The sequence below is a fragment of the Marmota flaviventris genome, chromosome 16, assembly GCF_047511675.1.
Source record: "Marmota flaviventris isolate mMarFla1 chromosome 16, mMarFla1.hap1, whole genome shotgun sequence".
Classification (NCBI taxonomy): Eukaryota; Metazoa; Chordata; class Mammalia; order Rodentia; family Sciuridae; genus Marmota; species Marmota flaviventris.
Window position 1 is genome coordinate 67,962,095 of NC_092513.1, and position 21,759 is coordinate 67,983,853.

General features: G+C 36.4%; 1 protein-coding gene across 2 annotated transcripts in view; it reads left to right on the forward strand.

The window, feature by feature from the left end:
- LOC114079454 (zinc finger protein 420-like) overlaps positions 1–14,218 on the forward strand; it is an 83,028-nt gene extending 68,810 nt beyond the window's left edge. Inside the window, exons 2-4 of one of the 2 annotated variants that reach the window (XM_071602485.1) lie at positions 7,894–8,020; positions 10,319–10,397; positions 11,619–14,218. In XM_071602485.1, the coding sequence (XP_071458586.1) occupies positions 7,894–8,020; positions 10,319–10,397; positions 11,619–13,251 (1,839 nt within the window). In that variant the 3' untranslated portion in view covers positions 13,252–14,218. The remainder of the gene's footprint in view (positions 1–7,893; positions 8,021–10,318; positions 10,398–11,618) is intronic. The other variant, XM_034637374.2, reaches the window with a different exon arrangement.
- The last annotated feature ends 7,541 nt before the right edge of the window (positions 14,219–21,759 follow it).

Consider the following 21,759-nt stretch of genomic DNA (forward strand, 5'->3'; position numbering starts at 1 on the left):
AAACACTGGCCAGAGCAATTAGATAGACAAAAGAAATTAAAGGGATACAAATAGGAAAAGAAGAACTCAAATTAGCACTGTTTGTTAATTTGACCATATGATTCTATACCTAGAAGACCCAAAAAATTCCACCAGAAAATGTCTAGAACTAGTAAATGAATTTAGCAAAGTAGCAGGATACAAAATCCACACCCATAAATCAAAATCATTTCTGTATATCAGTGACAAATCCTCTGAAAAGGAAAGGAGGAAAACCACCCCATTTGCAATATCCTCAAAAAACAAAACAAAAAAACCTTGGGAATCAACCTAACAAAAGAAGTAAAAGACCTCTACAACAAAACTACAGAACACTAAAGAAAGAAATTAAAGAAGATTTTAGAAGATGGAAAGATCTTCCTTGTTCCTGGATAGGCAGAATTAATATTGTCAAAATGACCATACTACCAACAGCATTATACAGATTTAATGCAATTCCATTCAAAATCCCAATGACATTCCTCATAGAAATAGAAAAAGCAGTTATGAAATTCATCTGGAAAAATAAAGAGACCCAGAATAGCTAAAGCAATCCTTAGCAAGAAGAATGAAGCAGGAGGCATCATCAGACCTAACTATACTATAGAGCAATAGTAACAAAAACAGCATGGTATTGGCACCAAAATAGACTTGTAGGCCAATGATACAGAATAGAGAACACAGAGACTAACCCACACAATTACAGTTATTTTATACTAGACAAAGGTGCCAAAAATATACATCGGAGAAAACATAGCCTCTTCAACAAATGGTGCTGAGAAAACTGGAAATCCACATACAACAAAATGAAATTAAACCTCTATCTCTTACCAGGCACAAAACTCAAAGTGGACCAAGGACCTAGGAATTAAACCAGAGATCCTGAGCCTAATAGAAGAAAAAGTAGGCCCAAATCTTCATTATATCAGATTAGTCCCTAACTTCCTTAATAAGACTCCTATAGTGCAAGAGTTAAAATCAAAAATCAATAAATGGGATGGATTCAAACTAAAAGGCTTCTTCTCAGAAAAAGAAACAATCAGGTAAACAGAGAGCCTATAGCTTGGGAGCAAACTTTTACCACTTGCACATCAGATAGAGCACTAATCTCTAGGCTTTATAAAGAACTCAAAAAACTAAACACCCCAAAACCAAATAACCCAATCAATACGTGGGCCAGGGAAATGAACAGACACTTCTCAGAAGAGGATTTACAATCAATCAACAAATATATGAAAAAACTTTCCACATCTCTAGCAATTAGAGAAATGCAAATCAAAACTACTCTAAGATTTTATCTCACTCCAGTCAGAATGGCAACTATTAAGAATACAAACAACAATAAATGTTGGTAAGGATTTGTGGGGAAAGGCACACTCATACATTGCTGGTGGGACTGGAAAATGGTGCAGCCAATATGGAAAGCAGTTTGGAGATTCCTTGGAAAACTGGCAATGGAGCCACCTTTTGACCCAGCTGTCCGACTCTTCGGTGTGTACCCAAAGGACTTAAAAATAGCATGCTACAGGGACACAGCCACATCAATGTTTATTGTACCACAATTCACAATAGCTAAACTGTGGAACCAACCTAGATGCCCTTCAGTAGATGAATGGATAAAGAAAATGTGGTACATATACATAGTGGAATATTATTCAGCAATAAAAGAGAATAAAATAATGGCATTTGCAGGTAAATGGATGGAGTTGGAGAATATAATGCTAAGTGAAGTTAGCCAATCCCCAAAACCAAATGCCAAATGTTTTCTTTGATGTAAGGAGGCTGATTCATAGTGGGTTGGGAGGGAGAACATGGGAGGATTAGATGAACTCTAGATAAGGCAAAGTTGTGGGAGGGGAAGGGAGGGGGCATGGGGTAGGAAAGATGGTGGAATGAGATGGACATCATTACCCTAAGTACATGTATGAAGACACAAATGGTATGAATATACTTTGTATATGACCAGAGATATGAAAAATTGTACTCTATATGTGTAATATGAATTCTAATGCATTCCACTGTCATATATAACAAATTAGAATAAAAGATTTTTTAAAAAGTAAAGCATGCTGAATTGTTTTGTTAATTTTTTAAAATTTGTTTTAATTAGTTATACATGACAGTAGAATGCATTTATGCACTTTGATATATTGTACATAGAGGAGGTTTAATTCTACAACATTGTTCATGTTCTAGAATCACATCGGTTATGCAGTCATATATGTACATAAGGTAATAATGTCCATTTCATTCTATTAACCTTCCTATTCCCATATCCCCTCCCATTCCCTCCCTTCATTCCCCTCTAAATCTTAAGGTAATTCTATTCTTCCCTAGTATCCGCATATCAGAGAAAAGATTTGGCCTTTGGTTTTGGCGACTGGCTTATTTTGCTTAGCATAATATTCTCCAACTCCATCCATTTACCTGGAAACACCATAATTTTATTCTCTTTTAATGCTGAGTAATATTCCATTGTGTATATATACCACAGTTTCTTTATCCATTTACCTATTGAAGAGCATCTGGCGGGGAGACGGTTCAACAGTATACCTATTGTGAATTGTGCTGCCATATACATTGATGTGGCTGCATCACGGTAGTTTGATGATTTTTTGATGATTTTAAGTCCTTTGGGTGTAGGCTGAATTTTTTTATTAGTACATTACATTTATATGTACTATTGAGGTTTATTTTGACATACATCAACAAGCATGGAATATAATATGCTCCATGTCAGGCCCCAGTACTTCCTTTGCCCTGTCTTCCTATCTTCCCCATTCGCTGTTTCCTGGTCTATTTATTTATTGATTTTAAAACTCCTGCTTCATAGATATATATAAAATGAAATTCACTATGATATTTTAACATATGTACATAGAAATTTTGATGGGAAAATATTGGAGATTAATTTTGGGGAAAATGGTCATCTTTGTAATGACGGGTTTTGTCACATCTACACATGGGATGTGTGCTTGAGTCTTTCATGTGCTTTTGATTATTTTTATTTTGTCATAATTTCTACATACTTTATTTTTCAACATGTATACATGTGAAATACCACATGCAGGTGACACCTATATAAAACTTAAATGTGGTGCTTTGTACTATTTTAAAACTGGATATGATATGAGCAAGAATGTGGCTGGCCCCTAGTAACCATTTTCCCCACAATTCCTCATTTATCTCTTCCAAAATGTACATTCTCCTGAACCATCCTCCTGGGTTTCCCATGTTTGGATGAATACAGCTGTGTTCTTACATGTTGTCATGGACACATGTGATTTCCCTAAGTCTCTGTGGTGGTTTTGGCCATTTTGCAAGGCATACATTTATCAAAACATCATGTTTGACACCATAAATGTAGGCAATTTTTGTCAGTTAAAGTAAAAAAATAAAAATTTTTAAGGTGAGTCAATTTCATGTTCATGTGAAATGAAAGTGGAAAGCAATTTAAAATTTGGAATGATAGGTTTTCTTACTTACAAGTTCAGCACAGGCTGAGAGGGGCATTATAAAAAGCATCTACTTCCCAGAAGATGAATGTTAAAACAAACAAACAAATAAAATTCTAAGTTGTATCTAGCATCAAATTTTTGAGAAAGGTTTGTTTGATATAGATGGATGCTCCTTTGTTTGCGGCATAGATATTTATTATTGTTATGTTTTGTTGATGTATGATTCCCTTAAGCAGTATGAAATGACCTTCTTTATCCTTTCTGACTAACTTTGGTTAGTCCACTTTAGCTCATATGAGGATGGAAATCCCTGCTTGTTTACATGGTCCATGTGAGTGATATGTTTTTCCCCATCTTCAGTCTGAATGTCTTTTCCTATGAGATAAGTCTCTTAAAGGCAGCATATTGTTGGGTCTTTTTTTTTTTTTTTTAATCCATTCTGCCAGTCTTTGTCTTTGTCTTTGTCTTTTAACTGATGAGTTTAGGCCATTAACATTCAGGGTTATTATTCATTTTAACTTGACTTGCTTTCTCCTTTGTTTGGCATTATTTTAGTGTAGCCAGCATTGCCATAACAACTGGGAAATCTTAACCCTGTACTTGTGCACAGGGAAATGTTGACCCTATACTTTCATATGGAGGAATACTAGCACAAGCGCACCACAATCACAAGTTAGTCAGACACCTTGATTCTCAGCACCACACCCCATACTCAATTTGATCCTTGTTCTGTGGATACCTTTTTGAGGAGAGCATTTGACAAGCACCTTATCCCACAGCAGGTAGGTTTCTTGGCATATTTTAGCCACCTTCTTTTAAAAGGTATGATTGATGATTTCTGTTTTCCTGTAGATTGGGGTCTTCAGAATACATATTTCCATTATATATGCAATATTTTGCTCACTCATAGGTCAGTTCTGCAATGAAAGATAGCCCCTGTTAGTTTGTATTGAGGGGAGCCCATAACTTGGGATTAGCTCCTTTAAGAGGACTAGTTCTGAAGTCTTTTCTGTTCTAGTAGAATCAGCCTGACTCATAGAGAATGTATCTACCAGTACAAGCAAATATTTATAGGTTTATATGAATGGGCATTTGGGTAAAGTATGCTTGTCAGTCATCAGAAGGCTATGTTTTTATACCCTAAGTGTGTATTAGACTTTGAATTGTTTGAGTGCAGAAGATACAGTTCTGAATCACTTGCTGAACAGTCCACTGGAGGTGTGGCCCTCACAAGTGGGCTTGATGAAATCGACACCCTTCCCCTAGTAGCACTCTCCTCGGAGTGTTTCATCAAGAACAGAGGGTGCTTCAGGAAGAGGGGTGAGCCTATGCGATTTCTGTCTGCACCTGGCACTGTTGTCCCAGAGTCCCAACTCCATTCTTTGCCCCTTTTCTCATTACCCTCAGTATAAACAGATTTGGAATTGGTTTGCTACAAGCTGAGATGCTAGGGCCCTGACAAAGGAGTTTGTCCTTCCTGACACTTTTGATTGCCCTGTCAGCAGCCTGATTTCTCCTGGCCACACAGGTATCAGTTGTCTCAAGGCAGGATAGTGCACGATTACCACCTGCTATGGGGTGGACACAGCCTGTATTATTGACAGTATTTTCAAGGGCATCCTTAGTGTCCTCTTCTCAGCTGTGAGGAATCCTCTTTCTTTCCAGGTGTCTCCATGTGCATGTACCATCTTGGAGGCATGTTTTTTTTAAAACATTTTTATGTATTTATATTTAGTTGGACACAATATCTTTATTTTATTTATTTTATTTTTATGTGGTACTGAGGATCGAACCCAGGGCCTCGCACGTGCTAGGCGAGCGCTCTACCACTGAGCCACAACCCCAGCCCCTTGCTTACCTTCTTTCCTTTGGTCAGTCAGAGCTCATGTGAGAGAACTTAGCTTGGTTTTCTGGGCTGATGTTGTTAGCAGCAGAGTCTCAGCTTTTAATACCTGTTGTGCCATGACTGCAGAATACCCAGATATCCACTGGCCATTGCCTATGAACTTGCTTTCATTGGTGAAGACACTTTAGTCTGGCAAGTTATCTTGAGCAGTCACATTGTATTGGGCCATTGTCATCTGCTGGCAACAGGTTTCCTTGATTTAAGGTGGCATGGTTTCTCTTGAAGTTGACATTTAGATTGTCAAAAAGGATGGCCTGGAATCTCCCTACCCTCCCAGCAGTCAGCTGACACCCATCCTGTTTTAGTAGGACAGGACTTGGTGAGCAACAAACCCAGTGATGGATTGTTCTAGAGTGGGTTTCTAAACCTCTTGTGGTAAATCACTGGTGTCAGTCACACCCCACAGGACCCTCCTTTCATGTTGTGGTCAAGCTGTTCCCACACACAGGCTACTGGTTGCAGTATACCTCCAGTGTGTGTAAGAGAACTTTAGCATCTGTACCTTGTTTCTCATTCACATAGAGTCTTAACACCTTCTGTGAGTCAGACACAGAAGGGGCTAGGCAGGGGCTCTCATGAGACTTTGTTTTAACTTCTCAAAGGCACCTTGGCATTCTGGTGTGTAAGTGAAATGTTTTATTTATTTCTTTTAAGGCCTCATACAAGAGTTTACCTGTTAGTCCACAATAAGTGAAATGTTTTATTTATTTCTTTTAAGGCCTCATACAAGAGTTTACCTGTTAGTCCACAATTAGGGACCCAATTATGGCAGCATGTTGACTGTTCTAGTCAGCTTTTTCAGTGCTATGACCAAAATTCACAGCAAGAACAATTTTAGAGGAGGAAAAATTTATTTGCTTGTTCCCAGTGTCAGAAGTCTCAGTCCATAGGTGGCCAACTCCATTCCTCGGGGTGAACATCATGATAGAAGCCTGTGCTGGAGAAAAGCAATCGGGAACAAGGTGCCAGGAAGCAGAGAGAGCTCTGCTCAAGAAGGAAAAAATATAAACCCCAAAGGCATATTCCCATGGACCCACCTCCTCCAGCCACACCCTGCCTGCCTACAGTTACCATGCTGTAGCTGTCGGGTTAATACACTGACTAGGTAAGACTGTCATAACCCAGTCACTTCATGTCTGAACCTTGCAGTGTCTCATACATGAGCATCTTGGGGACAATTAAAACCTAAATCATAACATTGACATTTCCAGGAGCCCATGTACCTGTCTCTGGTCCTGACTTATTTATCGCTCAAGCTAGTATGCTTTTTATCTGACATTGAGATTCAGGTCATTGGCTAATCTGGAATCCCAGGTGGGTGACATGTTTATGAAATAAGCCATTTTAATGGACACCTCATATCCACATGAGCTGTGGTGGTTCAGTGCAGCAATAATATTTGAAAAGTCAGAATTAATAGTTGGGCTGGACTGTAAGTAAATCATTCTCATATCTTGAAAGTGTGTCACCAAGCCTGGGTCAATAGTGTGTTTGAAAAAAAGGACTCTATCCCAAATTCATGTACAAGTTTTTAAAAATTGAAGATATTTCTTTCATTCACATTAAGTCATTGTTTTACTATATAAAAAGTTTACATTTTTATGTCTGTGTATGGAAAATATAAATATCATTTGATCAATTTGATTTTGTTGTCTTAACATATTTCTAAAACTGATCTCATTTATAATAACAGCCTTTCTCTGAAAACTCTTTTATCATTCACACTTTCTTTTGACATTAGTGTTTCTTTTCTTCTGAATTCCAGACCAAACAAACTTGGTAATAATCAAGCCCTGCCATTTACTGGATGCTTCATATATTTTCACAAAAAAATGAATACTCTTACTGCTATCCCATTATTTTGGGTTTTATGAATTAAGATATGAAAAACTCTTAGAGTGATATGTACACCACTTCAAATTATCAAAAAGAATTGTTGGTTTTTGCTATTTAATAACACACATAAATCTTATTCAATATTTGAATATCAATGAATGATTCTTTTAGTGGTCTACCTCCTTGCAATCCAAGTTTTTCTTGTATTGCTGTTATTGAAATCACCAAAGAGCTTGCCACATATTCATAAAACCAGGCTTCATCTTAGAACTACTGAATCAGGGTCTCCTTTTTATTAAATCTCTGATTCATGGTTGTACAATTAAAATTTGAGAATTACCCTTCCATAACTCTCTCATGTGAGGAATATACACAGTTTATCCTTTGATATATAAAATAACAATTAAAATGTCTATTCTTGTGTGGATGCCTTAATTTTATATTTTACTTTATAAAAGTCAAGTATATGCACTCTTTTTGGACTTACGTCCCTTTTTCCTTGTAGTTAGATCATAGAGAGTACCACTGTGTTCAAAAGTATCTCACTAAATACTGAAAGTCCCTCACTTACAAGACAGCCATTTGAACTAAATCTTATTTCAACTTCAGTTAAATTTAAAACTCTGTGAATGGTCATGTGGCCAATGTGCTATGTACATACAATTTCTATTCCAGAAACTGTTGACATTCAAGGATGTGGCCGTTGATTTCTCTGAAGAGGAATGGGAATGCCTGGAGCCTGCTCAGCAAAATTTATATGCAGACGTGATGTTAGAGAACTACAGAAACCTGGTCTTCCTTGGTGAGGATGACTTCCTTTCAGAATTCCTAATTAATTACTATATTTAATTCTCTTACAGAATATCTTTTGGGAACTTCTCTACAATAATAATTTTCAGATTTGTGCTTTCAAGAAAAAAGATAGGGGGCTGGGGATGTGGCTCAAGCGGTAGCACTCTCGCCTGGCATGCGTGCGGCCCGGGTTCGACCCTCAGCACCACATACAAACAAAGATGCTGTGTCCACCGATAACTAAAAAATAAAATATTAAAATTCTCTCTCTTTCTCTCTCTCTCTCTCTTTAAAAAAAAAAGATAGGGCATGCTTCGGTACAGATAGAATATTAATTATGTTTCTTTTAGTCTTTAATCTTTCCCTTTCTTGGTGTGACATCTGTCATGCTTTCAGATTGTCGTTTTCCTCCAGGGATGCCCCAGTTCATCCCAGTTACCCACCACAGCACTTCCCTTTGCTTATGAGGGTCAGCATGATCTGACAGCGCTTCCAGTATTTGTGGGTCTCTTGGATATCTCTGCCAATATTTGGAGAACTCTAAGTCAAATCATTGTAATATATTAACATCATAAATCAGTTTCTCTTACATTATTTGTATATTTATTCATTAAAATTCCCTTATCAGAGCTCTTTTTGAATGCTAGTAATGGATTTCCTGTGAAGTTTTCTGCCATGTAATGAATGTCAAGATTCACAATGGCTGCTCTTTTTGGGTCTACAGTTACAGGTATAAATTGTATTTATACAAAAGGGTTTATAAAATAATGCATCTGTGGTTATTTACGATTTCGTTTTTTTTTCCTTTCATTTTATAAAGTAGGCTTTCGCACATCAGTTATACTGTTTTATTTTGTGATTAGATGGCAATTTCCATCATTTCAAAAATTAGGACAATGGAAGTTGAAATTAAAATATGATTAAACCACATTTCTGTTGCCAATAAAATTACACGTGCTTTTACTTGCTTTGATAAATATTACACCTGTTTTTTTTTAATGACTTGTATATTTTACCTGCATTGGTTTTTCATCCTGCCTATGTACATAGTAATGAAAATTTTCTATCTGTAAATTTAATGGAGATTGAATTCCAGGGTACTGTAATAATAAGCTACATCCCCTGCCCCTTTTTATTTATATTTGGAGAAATGTTCTAAGTTATCAAGGATGGCTTTGAATTTACAATCCTCCTGCCTCATAATTGCCAGAAGCAGAGATTATATGCATAACCATCAATTACATATTGATGAATTTATTTTTATTTATAGGTTAAAACCATAGCATTTTAATGGTAGCTTTCAAAAATTTTGCAATTCCATTTAACTAATGTGTTGTTTGAAATTGTGATTTTGTTCAAAACCACAAAACAAAACTTGCTTTCTTCATATTTTTTTTTAAATTGGGCATAATATCAATAGATGTAGTTGTGTTTTAGTACATGGTGAGTTTAGTATATTGTACTTTTGATAAATGCTAATAGAATGAATGTAATGCCTTCTCAGCACACAACTGATAATTATGTGAAAAAATGCATGCATTAATTCACTACATTTATTCATTTTACCATGTATTTTAAAATATGACATGCTTAGTACATATATAAAATTTGTCAATGAAATAAGTCCACAAATAACAAAAAGTACAAGTTGTGTGTCTTGATTGCCATGTGTTGGCTTCATCCAGGTAATGTGGTCATAGGCCATGCTTGGTTTTATTGCTTCTTAAGCTTTTTTTCATGGTGAATCTTTTTGAAGCATGTGTGTTGTTTTTTCCAATTTAATATTTTTGTTCATATTTCTTCTTCATAGTCTATAGTGTCTTTTTCCCTGTTGAACATCTCTGTGGTAATTTCATCCAACATCTCTCTTACCTCCAGGTGTCTGTGTCATGGCAGTTAGAAACTAATTATCACACATTCTCCATGAAAGCCACACATATTTGTATAAGTTTCATATTTCCCTTATACTACTGAGAGTGAAGGGAGTTGATAGATTTTTTTTTCTAATTGCACAATGCTAAATTGTGGAGGAGGGTAGAGTGTGGTTGATAAAAGGAACACAGTTTCCTTCCCTCTACTATATTCTTCTCCTTAGTAATGTACTCATCTTAGATCCTTTGTTCTCTACAATGGTTTGGGCAGTCTCACAAGTTTGTACGTTTTTATTTAGTCTATGTATTCCTGAAGTAATGATTCATGTCTTGGATTTACTGCTGATGTCCTCACATGGGTAAAATTTTGTTATCTTTGCTAAATATATTCACTCCAGTCCAATAAGTAAAATAATTGTTATTTTCGTTTATTTCAGCCACAACTTCTCATCATATCCATGAATCTCCACCAGAGCAGGAAATAAAATCTTTATTTCAAAAAATGATGAAGGGAAGGTATGAAAATTGTGACTTTGACTATGTACAACTAAGAAAAATATGGGAAACTTAAAGTGAGCGTGAAGGTTAGAAATCATTACAAAGGACAAAGCCAATTAGCAGTGACTATTTGTAATGCAATGTAATGCCAACAGACATCAGAACATTTAATACAACAGAGAAGAATTCAATTTATGCCAGTTATTTTGAGGAGCTATGTATGTCTTTAAGAATACATCCACAGCAATTTTTGAAACTTACATTTCCTCTGAAAGGAAATGTGGAAAATTTGAAAAGAGATCTATTCCATGCTTTCGTTTTTAACTTGACCAATTTTAAATGCATTGAGTTAAAGTTCTAGTCAAACAATTGAGTAGATAAGAGATTCAGAAGTAAAGGACAAACAATATCAGGGGGTGGGGGGAGCGACTAGGGAAGAATAGAGATACTTTGGGTTATCAGAAGGAAGTGAAAGGAGAGGAGGGGACATAGAGCTAGGAAGGACAATAGAATGAATTAGACATTATTACTGTATGTGCATATATTATTACACATTCATTGTAGCTCTACATCATGTACTACCAGAAGGATGAGAAGTTATATTCCATTTATGTATGATGTATCAAAATGCATTCTACTGTCATGTATAATAATAAGAACAAATTTTAAAAAGTTAAGGACAAATTTCTAAAAGTGATCCTTTTGAGAGTTCCTATACACAGTGTTATTCTGCAATAAAACAATAATTTCTCCTTTTGCTCAAACATACAATTATAATGATTTTAGGGAAGTCCTTAGTTACCCACTATTGTTTAATGAACATTCAGATATAGATTTATGGAAAGTATACTACATACATAATGAAACAAGTAACACCTTTAGCCAAGTCTTTACCCTGGTTAATTACCAGTGTGTTTTTATTTGTGATAAAAATTTTGAATATAGAGACACTCATGAAAATTTAGTATTGGTTGCAATAAATCATTAGTATGTTCACTTTTCCAAGACCCTTTACAAAGATAAACAATGTGGGAAAGCCTTACTTCAGTGCTCAAAACTTACTACCCATCCAAATATTCATAGGCAAAACCAGCCTTGCAAGTGTAAGGTGTGTGAAGGAGTTCTTCATCAAATTGCAAAAGTTACTCTATAGAAGATAATTTATACTGGAAGGGGGTTCTATGGGTTTAAAGAATGTATCAAAGCATTTCATTGTTCCACCCTTTTTAAACCCCACAGATACCATGACAGTGATAAACCCCACAAATTTAAAGAATGTGGCAAAATTTTTAATCAAAGATCACCTCCTGTTAAACATCCGAGGATTTATGCTGGAAAGAAGCCCTGCAAATCTAAAGAATGTGGCAGAGTCATTAACAATTACTCAACCCTTTCTGAATGTCTCAGACATCATAGCACTGAGGGAAAAAAAAGCTCACTTGGCACTGAACACCTGATAATTTGTACTGGAGACAGATCCTACAAATGTAAAGAATGTGCCAAAGTCTTAAAAAATTTTTCAATCCTTACTCAACACCAAAATACTCATACTGCAGAGAAGCCCTACAAGTGTGAAGAATGTGGCAAAGGTTTTAATAGAAGATCATTGCTTACTGAACACCAGATAATTCATACTGGAGAGAAGCCCTACAAATGTAAAGAATGTGGCAAAGGTTTTAATCAAAGATCATATCTTAAAGAACACCATAGAATCCATACTGGAGAGAAGCCCTACAAATGTAAAGTATGTGACAAAGCCTTTACTAAAAGTTCTTTTCTTACTGAACACCACAGAATTCATACTGGAGAAAAGCCCTACAGATGTGAAGAATGTGGCAAAGATTTTAAACGAAGAATATTGCTTACTGAACACCAGAGAATTCATACTGGAGAGAAGCCCTACAAATGTGGAGAGTGTGGCAAAGCTTTTATTCGGAGATCATTGCTTACTCAACACCAGAGAATTCATACTGGAGAGAAGCCCTACAAATGTGGAGGATGTGGCAAAGCTTTTAATCAAAGATCGTATCTTATTTGCCACCAAAGAATTCATACTGGAGAGAAGCCCTATAAATGTGAAAAATGTGGCAAAAATTTTAATCAAACATCAAATCTTAAAAAACACCAGAGAATTCATACTGGAGAGAAGACCTACAAATGTGAAGAATGTGGCAAAGTTTCTAATCGAAGATCATTTCTTACTGAACACCAGATAATTCATAGTGGAGAGAAGCCCTACAAATGTCAAGAATGTGGCAAAGGTTTTAATCATAGATCATATCTTAAAGAACATAAGAGAATTCATACTGGAGAGAAGCCCTACAAATGTAAAGTATGTGACAAAGCCTTTACTAAAAGCTCCTTTCTTACTGAACATCGTAGAATTCATACTGGAGAGAAGCCCTACAAATGTGAAGAATGTGGCAAAGGTTTTAATCAAACGTCAAATCTTAAAGAACACCAGAGAATTCATAGTGGAGAGAAGCCCTACAGATGTGAACAATGTGGCAAAGGTTTTAATCAAATAACAAATCTTAAGGAACACCAGAGAATTCATACAGGAGAGAAGCCCTATAAATGTCCAGAATGTGGCAAATCTTTTATTCGAAGATCATTTCTTACAGAACACCAAATAATTCATACTGGAGAGAAGCCCTACAAATGTACAGAATGTGGCAAAGGTTTTAATCAAAGATCATGTCTTAAAGATCACCAGAAAATTCATACTGGAGAGAAACCCTACAAATGTGGAGAATGTGCTAAAGCTTTTATTCGAAGATCATTGCTTACTCAACACCAGAGAATGCATACAGGAGAGAAGCCCTACAATGTTAAGAATAGGGCAGAGGTTTTAATGAAACACAAATCTTAAAGAACAGAGAGAGTTCGTAAGCAGATGGATGACTCAGGAGGTTGGATGCAATCAAATAAGGAAGAAATCCCTAGCACCAGTTACGTGGCCCCTCCACAAGCAAATTAGAGGGATAAGGGCTTTAAAGGAGCCCACATTTTTAGGAGGCCTGTAGCATGTCTGGGTACAGAAAGATCAGAGATCAGTCACTGCTATACTAACCTGAAAGGTATAATGTGCATAGTATCAGTATCCTAGGGCAGTAAAGAAGCCACTTCCCTCTAACACCCTACACAGGACAGAGGAGGGAGCCATTTTGCAGCTGTGCTGTGGAAATTGGCACCTGGGGGAGCCTATTCCAGGGAAACTCAACCTGGACCTAAACTACAAGCCAGGCAGACCCACACCACATGACAAAGAGAGTGCCTAAGTGATGAGAACAAACGGGTTTACACGGGGTGATACAGGTCATGGAAACCCACCCTGTTTCCTTCTCTCCTTGAGTCCAGCAGCTCACAGGACAACCTGGGAGAGACTTGCCTGCCCAGGAATTTGAAAGGACAGGAGTGGGGGTGATTGTGTTTGGAGATCAAACCCTAGAGAATAGAAAAATGGGGTCAGTGGGTGATGGAGGGGACAAAAGATTGGTGCCTTAGACACAAGGGGAACCGAGGGGAGATACTGGAGTTCAGTCCCCCACCACGGACTGGCAACTGCTGGGACCTGTAGGTACACTGATTTAAAATCTTCAGATCGATCACCATTCAAAAAAGAGCATGGAGCCTACCTCAGCCTAAATTTCACTTCCAGTATCTCTGTTTTCAGGATCTCTCAGACACCAATGATCCCTCCCTGTGTGTGGCACAAACATCACACTCCAGCCCACCTCCCACCCAACACTGCTGAGAAGGGAAGCCAAGAATTTTTTGAACTCCAATGGAAATAGCTTTTAAAAGTTTTCAATAAAACCTTTAAATTTTTTTTTTAATTTTGTTTACTGTGATCTGAGTGATTCATGGACAATTATACATATGCATATTTGTTTCTGCTCATTTCTAGCATTTTTTGGAGGCAGTTATTTTTTCATGGCTTGGCATTTTGAGGGCTGTTTGATTAGCATATTTTGGTTTTGTATTCTTTTAGTTCTAACTTATTTTTACTTTACATATTTTTTCTCACTTATCTATTTTTCTTGAGTCTCTTTCTTTAATTCTGCTAACAGCAAAAGTCTATTCTCTCTTTCACACTTCCTTTAATTTATTTCTTCTATCTTCTCTCCCCCCTCATAACACCCCATACTACTATTGCTTCCATTTACTCCCTGTTCACCATGAAAATTGTAAACCCTTTTGAAAACTTACTGTTTTTAATGTGGACAAAACCACATCACATCATTTCTGTTTATTGTGATAAATAACATTGTAGACATCAAAACAGGAACTATTTGCTCTAATGCTGTATATTGTTTGTCTCCCCCTGTATATATATGTTTGTCTCTAATGCTGTATATTGTTTGTTTGGCCTGTTATGGGCCAGGCTATATAGGAAATGACCAAACAGACTCCATTTTACCCTGAGACTCCACATCATGTAAGAAGTGCTTCTGCTGTGGGAACACCTGCCTCTGTATCCATCAGTTGTGGCGTAGCATAGCATATTTGGAAAAAAAAAAATTCTTATACAATGTAAAATTGTTCTCTTTTTGATTCCTGTATTTTTTGGACAATGTACCCTGTCAGAGATTATCTAAACATTAATAATCATTCTTTAACTTGTACTCAACTAGGGATGTTTTGGCCCACTCCCCTTTCTACTTATGATTTTAGATCTCATGATATTAGTTTATGGTTTTGAATTGTAGTAACAGCCACTTATGATCAATATGGTTTTGGACTATAAAGGTATACTCAAACTCTAGGAGGGGGTCAAAGGTTGTAGACTTGCAGTCTATCCTTGGCCCATCTGATGGTAAATCCAGACTACCACTTAATGAATCAAGTTTTCTTCTCCTGCTTTAATATCGACTTGGTGATTTATTGTAATCTCATCACAACACCCCTAAGCTGTGAGGTACTGAAAACCTTCAAAGACACTATAAGTCTACAGGGTGGAAACTCAGCTGCATAAAATCCATACTGTTCGATGGGTAGACACACAAACAATATGAATAAGCAAGGGAACAAAACATCACAAGCAAAGCATAATACTACAATAGCAGATTTCTTTGATGTTATAGTGGAAGAAATGCCAGAGCAGGGGTTTAGAAAGTGCATACTTAAACTGATCTGTGTGGCAAAGGACAAAGTAAAGAGTGTAATCAGAAAATACAGGAAGTGAAAGATCACTTCAATGAAGAGAGATTTGGAGAAAAAGTCAAGCAGAAATCCTCAAAATTTGGGGCTGGGGTTGTGGCTCAGCAGTAGAGTGCTCACCTTGCACGTGTGAGACCCTGGGTTCAATCCCCAGCACCACATACAAAAATAAACAAGTGAAATAAAGGTGTTGTTTAAACTAAAAAATAAATATTTAATAAATTAAAAAAAGAGAAATCCTCAAAATTATGGAATCAATAAACCAAATTAAAAATTCAACCCAAAGCATCACTGGCTGAATAGACTATTTGGAAGATAGAGTTCCACACAAGAAAAACAAAATATGTAATTTTGAGCATAAGGTTGACTCTGAAGAAAAGATGTTAGGAGTCGATAAACAGAACTTCCAGGAAATTTGGGACAACATGAAAAGACCAAATATAAGATTTATTGGGATAAATGAAGGCTCAGATACAAACTAAAGTAATGCACGGTGTTCTCAAATATATTTGAAAATTTCCCATATCTTAAAAATTAAATGGAAAATCAAATGCAGGACCACAAAGCTCCAAATATGCAAAATTAAAACATGCTCACACAAGGCACATTATCATGAAATGGCCTGCCATGCAAAATAAGGATAGAATTTTAAAGGCTGCCAGAAAAGCTGACAGGTCACATTTAAAGGGAAATCAATTGATTTCTCAGTCCAGACTCTAAAGGCTAGCAGGTCCAGGAATAATATACACCACACTCTGAAAGAAAATGGATAGCAACCTAGACTATTATGCCTAGCAAAATAAAGCTTCAGAATTGATGATGAAATAAAAATCTTCCATGGTAAGTAAAAGTTAAGAGAATTCACAATTAGAAAACCTGTACCACAAGACATATTCAAGAAAATGCTTCATGAAGAATATTTAGAATACCTATACAATGTAGAAAAATAAAATTGAAAACCAGCAAAGGGAGGAATTACACTAGAAGAATATCAAAGGAGAAAGTATTCAAATTAAAAACCATAAATAAAAATGGTGAGCAATAAAAAGTATTTCTCAGTAATAACATTGTAAAAATCAATCAAAAAGCTATAGACTAGCGGATTGGATTTAAAAACAAGACCCAACAATATGTTGTCTCCAGGAGACTCACCTCATAAGCAAAGACATCTGCAGACTCAATGTAAAAGATCACACTGGGTGACTTCCTCTCTCACCACTGGACAGATCCTCCAAATAAAAACTAAAGAAGGGAGCTATTGAACTTAAATGAAATATTGATAATTTAAATGTTACAGACTATATAGAATATTTAGGCCACAAACAATGCTTAGCAAATTAAAAAAAAATAGAGATACTACCCTGCATTCTATCAGATCATAATGGAATGAAATTAGATATCAATGATAAAATAAAACATAGAAGCTACTTTAACACCTGGTGACTAGGTAATATGATATTAAATCACCAATGGATAGCAGAAGAAATCAGAGGAGAAACAAAAAATACTTAGTGGTAAGTGAGAATAGTGACATGGTATATCAAAATCTCTGGAAACTGTGGAGGTTGTTCTAAGAGGTAAGTTGGTTGCATGAAACTCATTCATTAAAAGAATACAAAGTCACGTGCGCACGCACACACACACAAAGCCTAACATAGGTCTAGATAGATAAGACTATCTAAAGCAGGAGAAGAGAGGAAATAATTAAAACCAGCCAAAGTCGATGAAATTGAAACAAAATTTAAATATCAATGAAACAAAAAGTTGACTCTTGGGGAAAAAAAAGCAAAATTGATAAACCCTTAGCCAAGTTAGCCAAGAGAATGAGGGAAATTTTTTAAATTACTAAAACCATGACAAAGAAGGAAGTATCATCATGGACATTATTGAAATACCAAAGAGAATGAAAACCTATTCTGAAAATTTGTATTTCAATAAAATAGAGAATCTTGAAGACTTCAACAAATTCCTAACCCTAACCCTAACTTACACTCCATGTATGTATAATATGTAAAAATACACTACTGTCATATAGCTGAAAAAAAAATTTAAAATTACAATAAAAACAAAAGAAAAATGTATTTGAGGGATTTTGTACTCAGTTTTAATTTTTAAATTTCCATTTTTTGTTCTGTGTATTGAACTCAGGGATGCGTAACCACTGAGGAACATCCCCAGCCCTTTGTTATTTTTTATTTTGAGACAATATCTCACTGTGTTGCTCAGGACCTTGTTAAACCACTGTGGCTGGCTTTAAACTTGTGAAAGTCCTTAATCAACCACAAGCATTACAGGACAAGGATTACAGGCATGGGCCACCATTCCCAGTTTACAGTGAATTTTTACTTGTATTCACATTATATATGCAATTTTTTACTACATAAAAGTAAATGTCAACACTGTCATGTAATGAATCATGTCATTATGTCAGATATCACACTATTCCACTTTACTAGAGGACCTATGTAACAGTAAAACATAATATTGGGTAAATAGTGCCTTAATAGCCACATCTCCATTAATTCTTTTACACATTTTATTAAGACTGTATTTGGGAATTGCCATTTGCATAAATCAGCTCTTTACACATTTTTTCTGTTTGTAATGATGAACAAATTAAGAGAGTTATAGGAATGATATGAGGATATGAAAATAAGCACCAGATTTACATATCTTCAATTTCAACGTTAACATCTTTATAGAGTGACAATACTTCTATAGGCCCTGCAACTCTGCAGAGTTATGAACTCATCTCAAGGCCCTAGCACTTTCTCCCTTCAGGGATTTGGCCAGTCTTTGTAAAGTGAGGAAGCGTCCTTGAGGGGATCACTAGGCCAGGCAAGTTGTTAGACTAGAGCTTTCTTTGCTCTAACTTGTATTTGAAGAGCCCCACTGGGAATAAGATCTCAGAGTCTCACCTGCTTTGCCTGGGACTTCCAGTCAGGACCCTGAAGTGTTGCCCCAGGGCTGCCAGCTACAGGGCTTCAGGTGTTGGTGTTTACCCAATCTGGTGATGTAATTTCTTCTCTTTCTTTCTCAACTATCACCTTTGCTTCTGCTTCCATATTATTGCTAAAAGAAACATTACCCAGTGTAAATTGAGTGTCTTCATTGCCTTTTGGATCTGATGTACAAAATTCAGGAGGTGCACAGGTGTTTAATACTTTCACATCACAAATACATGTATGTGTTATATAATCAGTAATTAGCACATCTTTCACCTCAAATATTTTTCTCTGCTATGGGGAGAAATTTGAGCCTATTTTCTTACCTCTAAGTACATAGTGCATTATGAATAGCTGTAGTCACCCTGTTATGTAATTGCCTCTCTGCTCTCTGGCTTTGTGTCTGTCCACATGATTTTTTCTTTCCCATCCTCCTGACACAATGTCACACAGCATACTGGGACATAACAAAGTGTGTACTCCCCAGAGGCCAAACTGATGGAATCCAGATCACCTTGATCCTGGACTTTCAGCCTTCTGAAGTTTTGAGTAAATGACATTTTTATTATAAAGTAACTAGCCTTGGGTATTTTCTTAGAGCAATAGAAAAGGGACTCTCACAGTGTCATTCAACTTAAATTTTTATGTATTGTTTTTATATTTATATTTTTTAAACAAATAGAAATAGGAAACTAGAATGTCTGTGGTAGTAGAGTGCATATTTACCTGTGTGGCTGTATTTACCATTTTTTCTTGTTATTTCACATGGGCTCAAGGTACTGTCTTTTATCCTTTCATTTATGCTTCATAGCTCTATTAACATTTCTTGAGAGGTTGTTACTCACAACAAACTGCTCAGGGTACAAATTCACCTTTGTCCTTTGAAGCCCAGTTTTTCCTTGAATAATTTTTCTTTTTTTTTTTTTTTGAAAAAAAAAGAAAAAGAATGTTTATTGCTTTTCTCACAAAGGAGAAACACAGGGCACTCTTGTCCCAAAGACAGCGATTCTCCATCCACAGGAATAGGGGGCTTTTATAGAGGTGATTTAAGGGCTACATTCCACATGTTCTCTTTTGGAGTTTTAATTCACTTGTTAAATTTGGGAGATAGTCAATTCTGAGTTCTTGTGATACCATCCCCAGAGTCTGCATTATTTTTTTCCTTTGATGGGTGTGCACTCAAGGACAGAAAAATCAGCCTAGAATGGGGAAGAAAGGTAATCATGTTTCCCCTGATATTTGGGAGGGGAAGAGATTAGGGGGAGAGGAAGAGACATTCATTTAAAAATAAGTTGTACTGGGGCTGGGATCTTGGCTCAGTGGTAGAGTGCTCATCTAGCATGCATGAGGCACTGGGTTTGATCCTCAGCACCACATAAAAATAAATAAATAAAATAAAGATAAAAAAATAAGCTGTAGTGGCAAAAGAGGAAGGGCTGTATTTAAATCACAAAGTAGACCACTGTTGCATTTCCCCACTGTCAAGTTCTACATGCCATTTCTATGGAAAAATGGGTGACAACATCTCCAAACTGCTTCCTGCTGAAAGGGGGAAAAGTTGAAGGAAGTGACCCAGAGCCCTTATTCTCTATCAGAGGGGCGCGGACAGTGAAGAACATTTATCATCATAGCTGTCCAGAGGTCCACAGTGTGAAGTGGCAGGTGAGTGGACAAAGGCACACATAGGGCAGGGATCATGCTAAGACAACACTAAAGACAGCAAATCATTACTTTTTTGTAAACAATTAGCACAAAATCAATAAGTACTTCAGCCAGTCTCTGAAAACCACAAAGATCGGAACTCATGATTATAACAGTGAAAAATAGATCAATTTTATCAGAGTAGGAAGTTAGGAAGATTTATTGTCTGAGATTAGACTCAAATCAATTCAGGACTAACTGTGACTCTAGAGTCCTTTGTGATCATTACTATAAAGCACTCCCACACAAGAACCCTTACTTTATATTCTCCAGCTCTACTTACTTTTGGCAGGGCTGACACAAGTGTACATCGTAAGTTACATTTTTCCTTTTAAATGCCCATGTAGGGCTGCTGAGGCTATACTCTCCTGCCAGGTGTTTAAAAGCAAGTTGGTCAAAACTGACCTATCTACTTTTCCTATCTACTCTGAAGAGTTGGCTGAGATTCCTCATATCACTCTTGGGGATGTACACAAAGCCTCCTTTAGCTTCCTCTACCAGTGGTCCCATCTACCTGGATATGGGTCAGGGTCCTGCTGTCCATATATGGCTTCTCTTGGAAGCATTCGGGACATTTCTGTCTCTGATGACCCTTCTGTTTGCAAAATGTGCACTGGTTGTCTTCTCTGGGCCCACTCAATCTCCCTGATCAGCAGATCAGATGACTCACCAGAGTTGCAGGACCCAGATAGGGGTCCCATCATTCACTGGGTCCTGGCTGACCTTAGAAGGCAAGGGCCAAAATGTTGGCTGCTTTTCCCTTGGCCCTTTTACTTGACTTTGATCTCCAAGTTTTCAGTTGTAAACACCCAGTAAGCCAAGTTCACCAGTTTTAAAGAAGGAGTAACTTTAATATCTATAATTTTACAATTACCTCTTTCATTAATTGGGGATTCTATTAGTACTGGAAGTCAGCATTATATACTATCTTTCCTATAAATGATGGCTTATTATATCAAATTAACCCAGGTTGGTTTTTTTTTAGAAACACCATCTCTGCAAAATACTAACAGGCAACAGTTATAAACTTTACAAGGAAAATATAAAATGAAATTAACAGAGCAAAAACATTCAGTTTGTGTAATAACTATGAACCAAGAAAAATTATTTTTATAATCTTCTACCTTACTTAGTTATATATTATATCCCCTGTTTCAGATCACAGTAATCTTTACAACAAAAATCAATCTTTTGAACACAACTTTAGATGAGCTGAAGCCTAGACTATTTTGGAGCCATTCTAACATGGAGTAAGGTGGTAGCAGAGCCTTATCTCAGGTAAGGAAGGGAACTTCACAAATTATACAACATCACATCTGAAACATGAATCAAAGAAAGGCTAAGAGAGCTTTTAACTTTCTTTTTGTGTAAAAAGTGGCAAAATGCTTCCATGTTTTACAATGTTCCCTTTAAACAGATGAGGCTCTCCTTATTATCTTTCAAAAATACATGTAAATTCCAATTCCAGTGTGAAGAGTAAAACAAAATTGTATATATAATTTATTGATAATAGGTTATTGTATCCAGATATAAAACAGCAAATGACAGGAATAAATACCAACACAATTTGT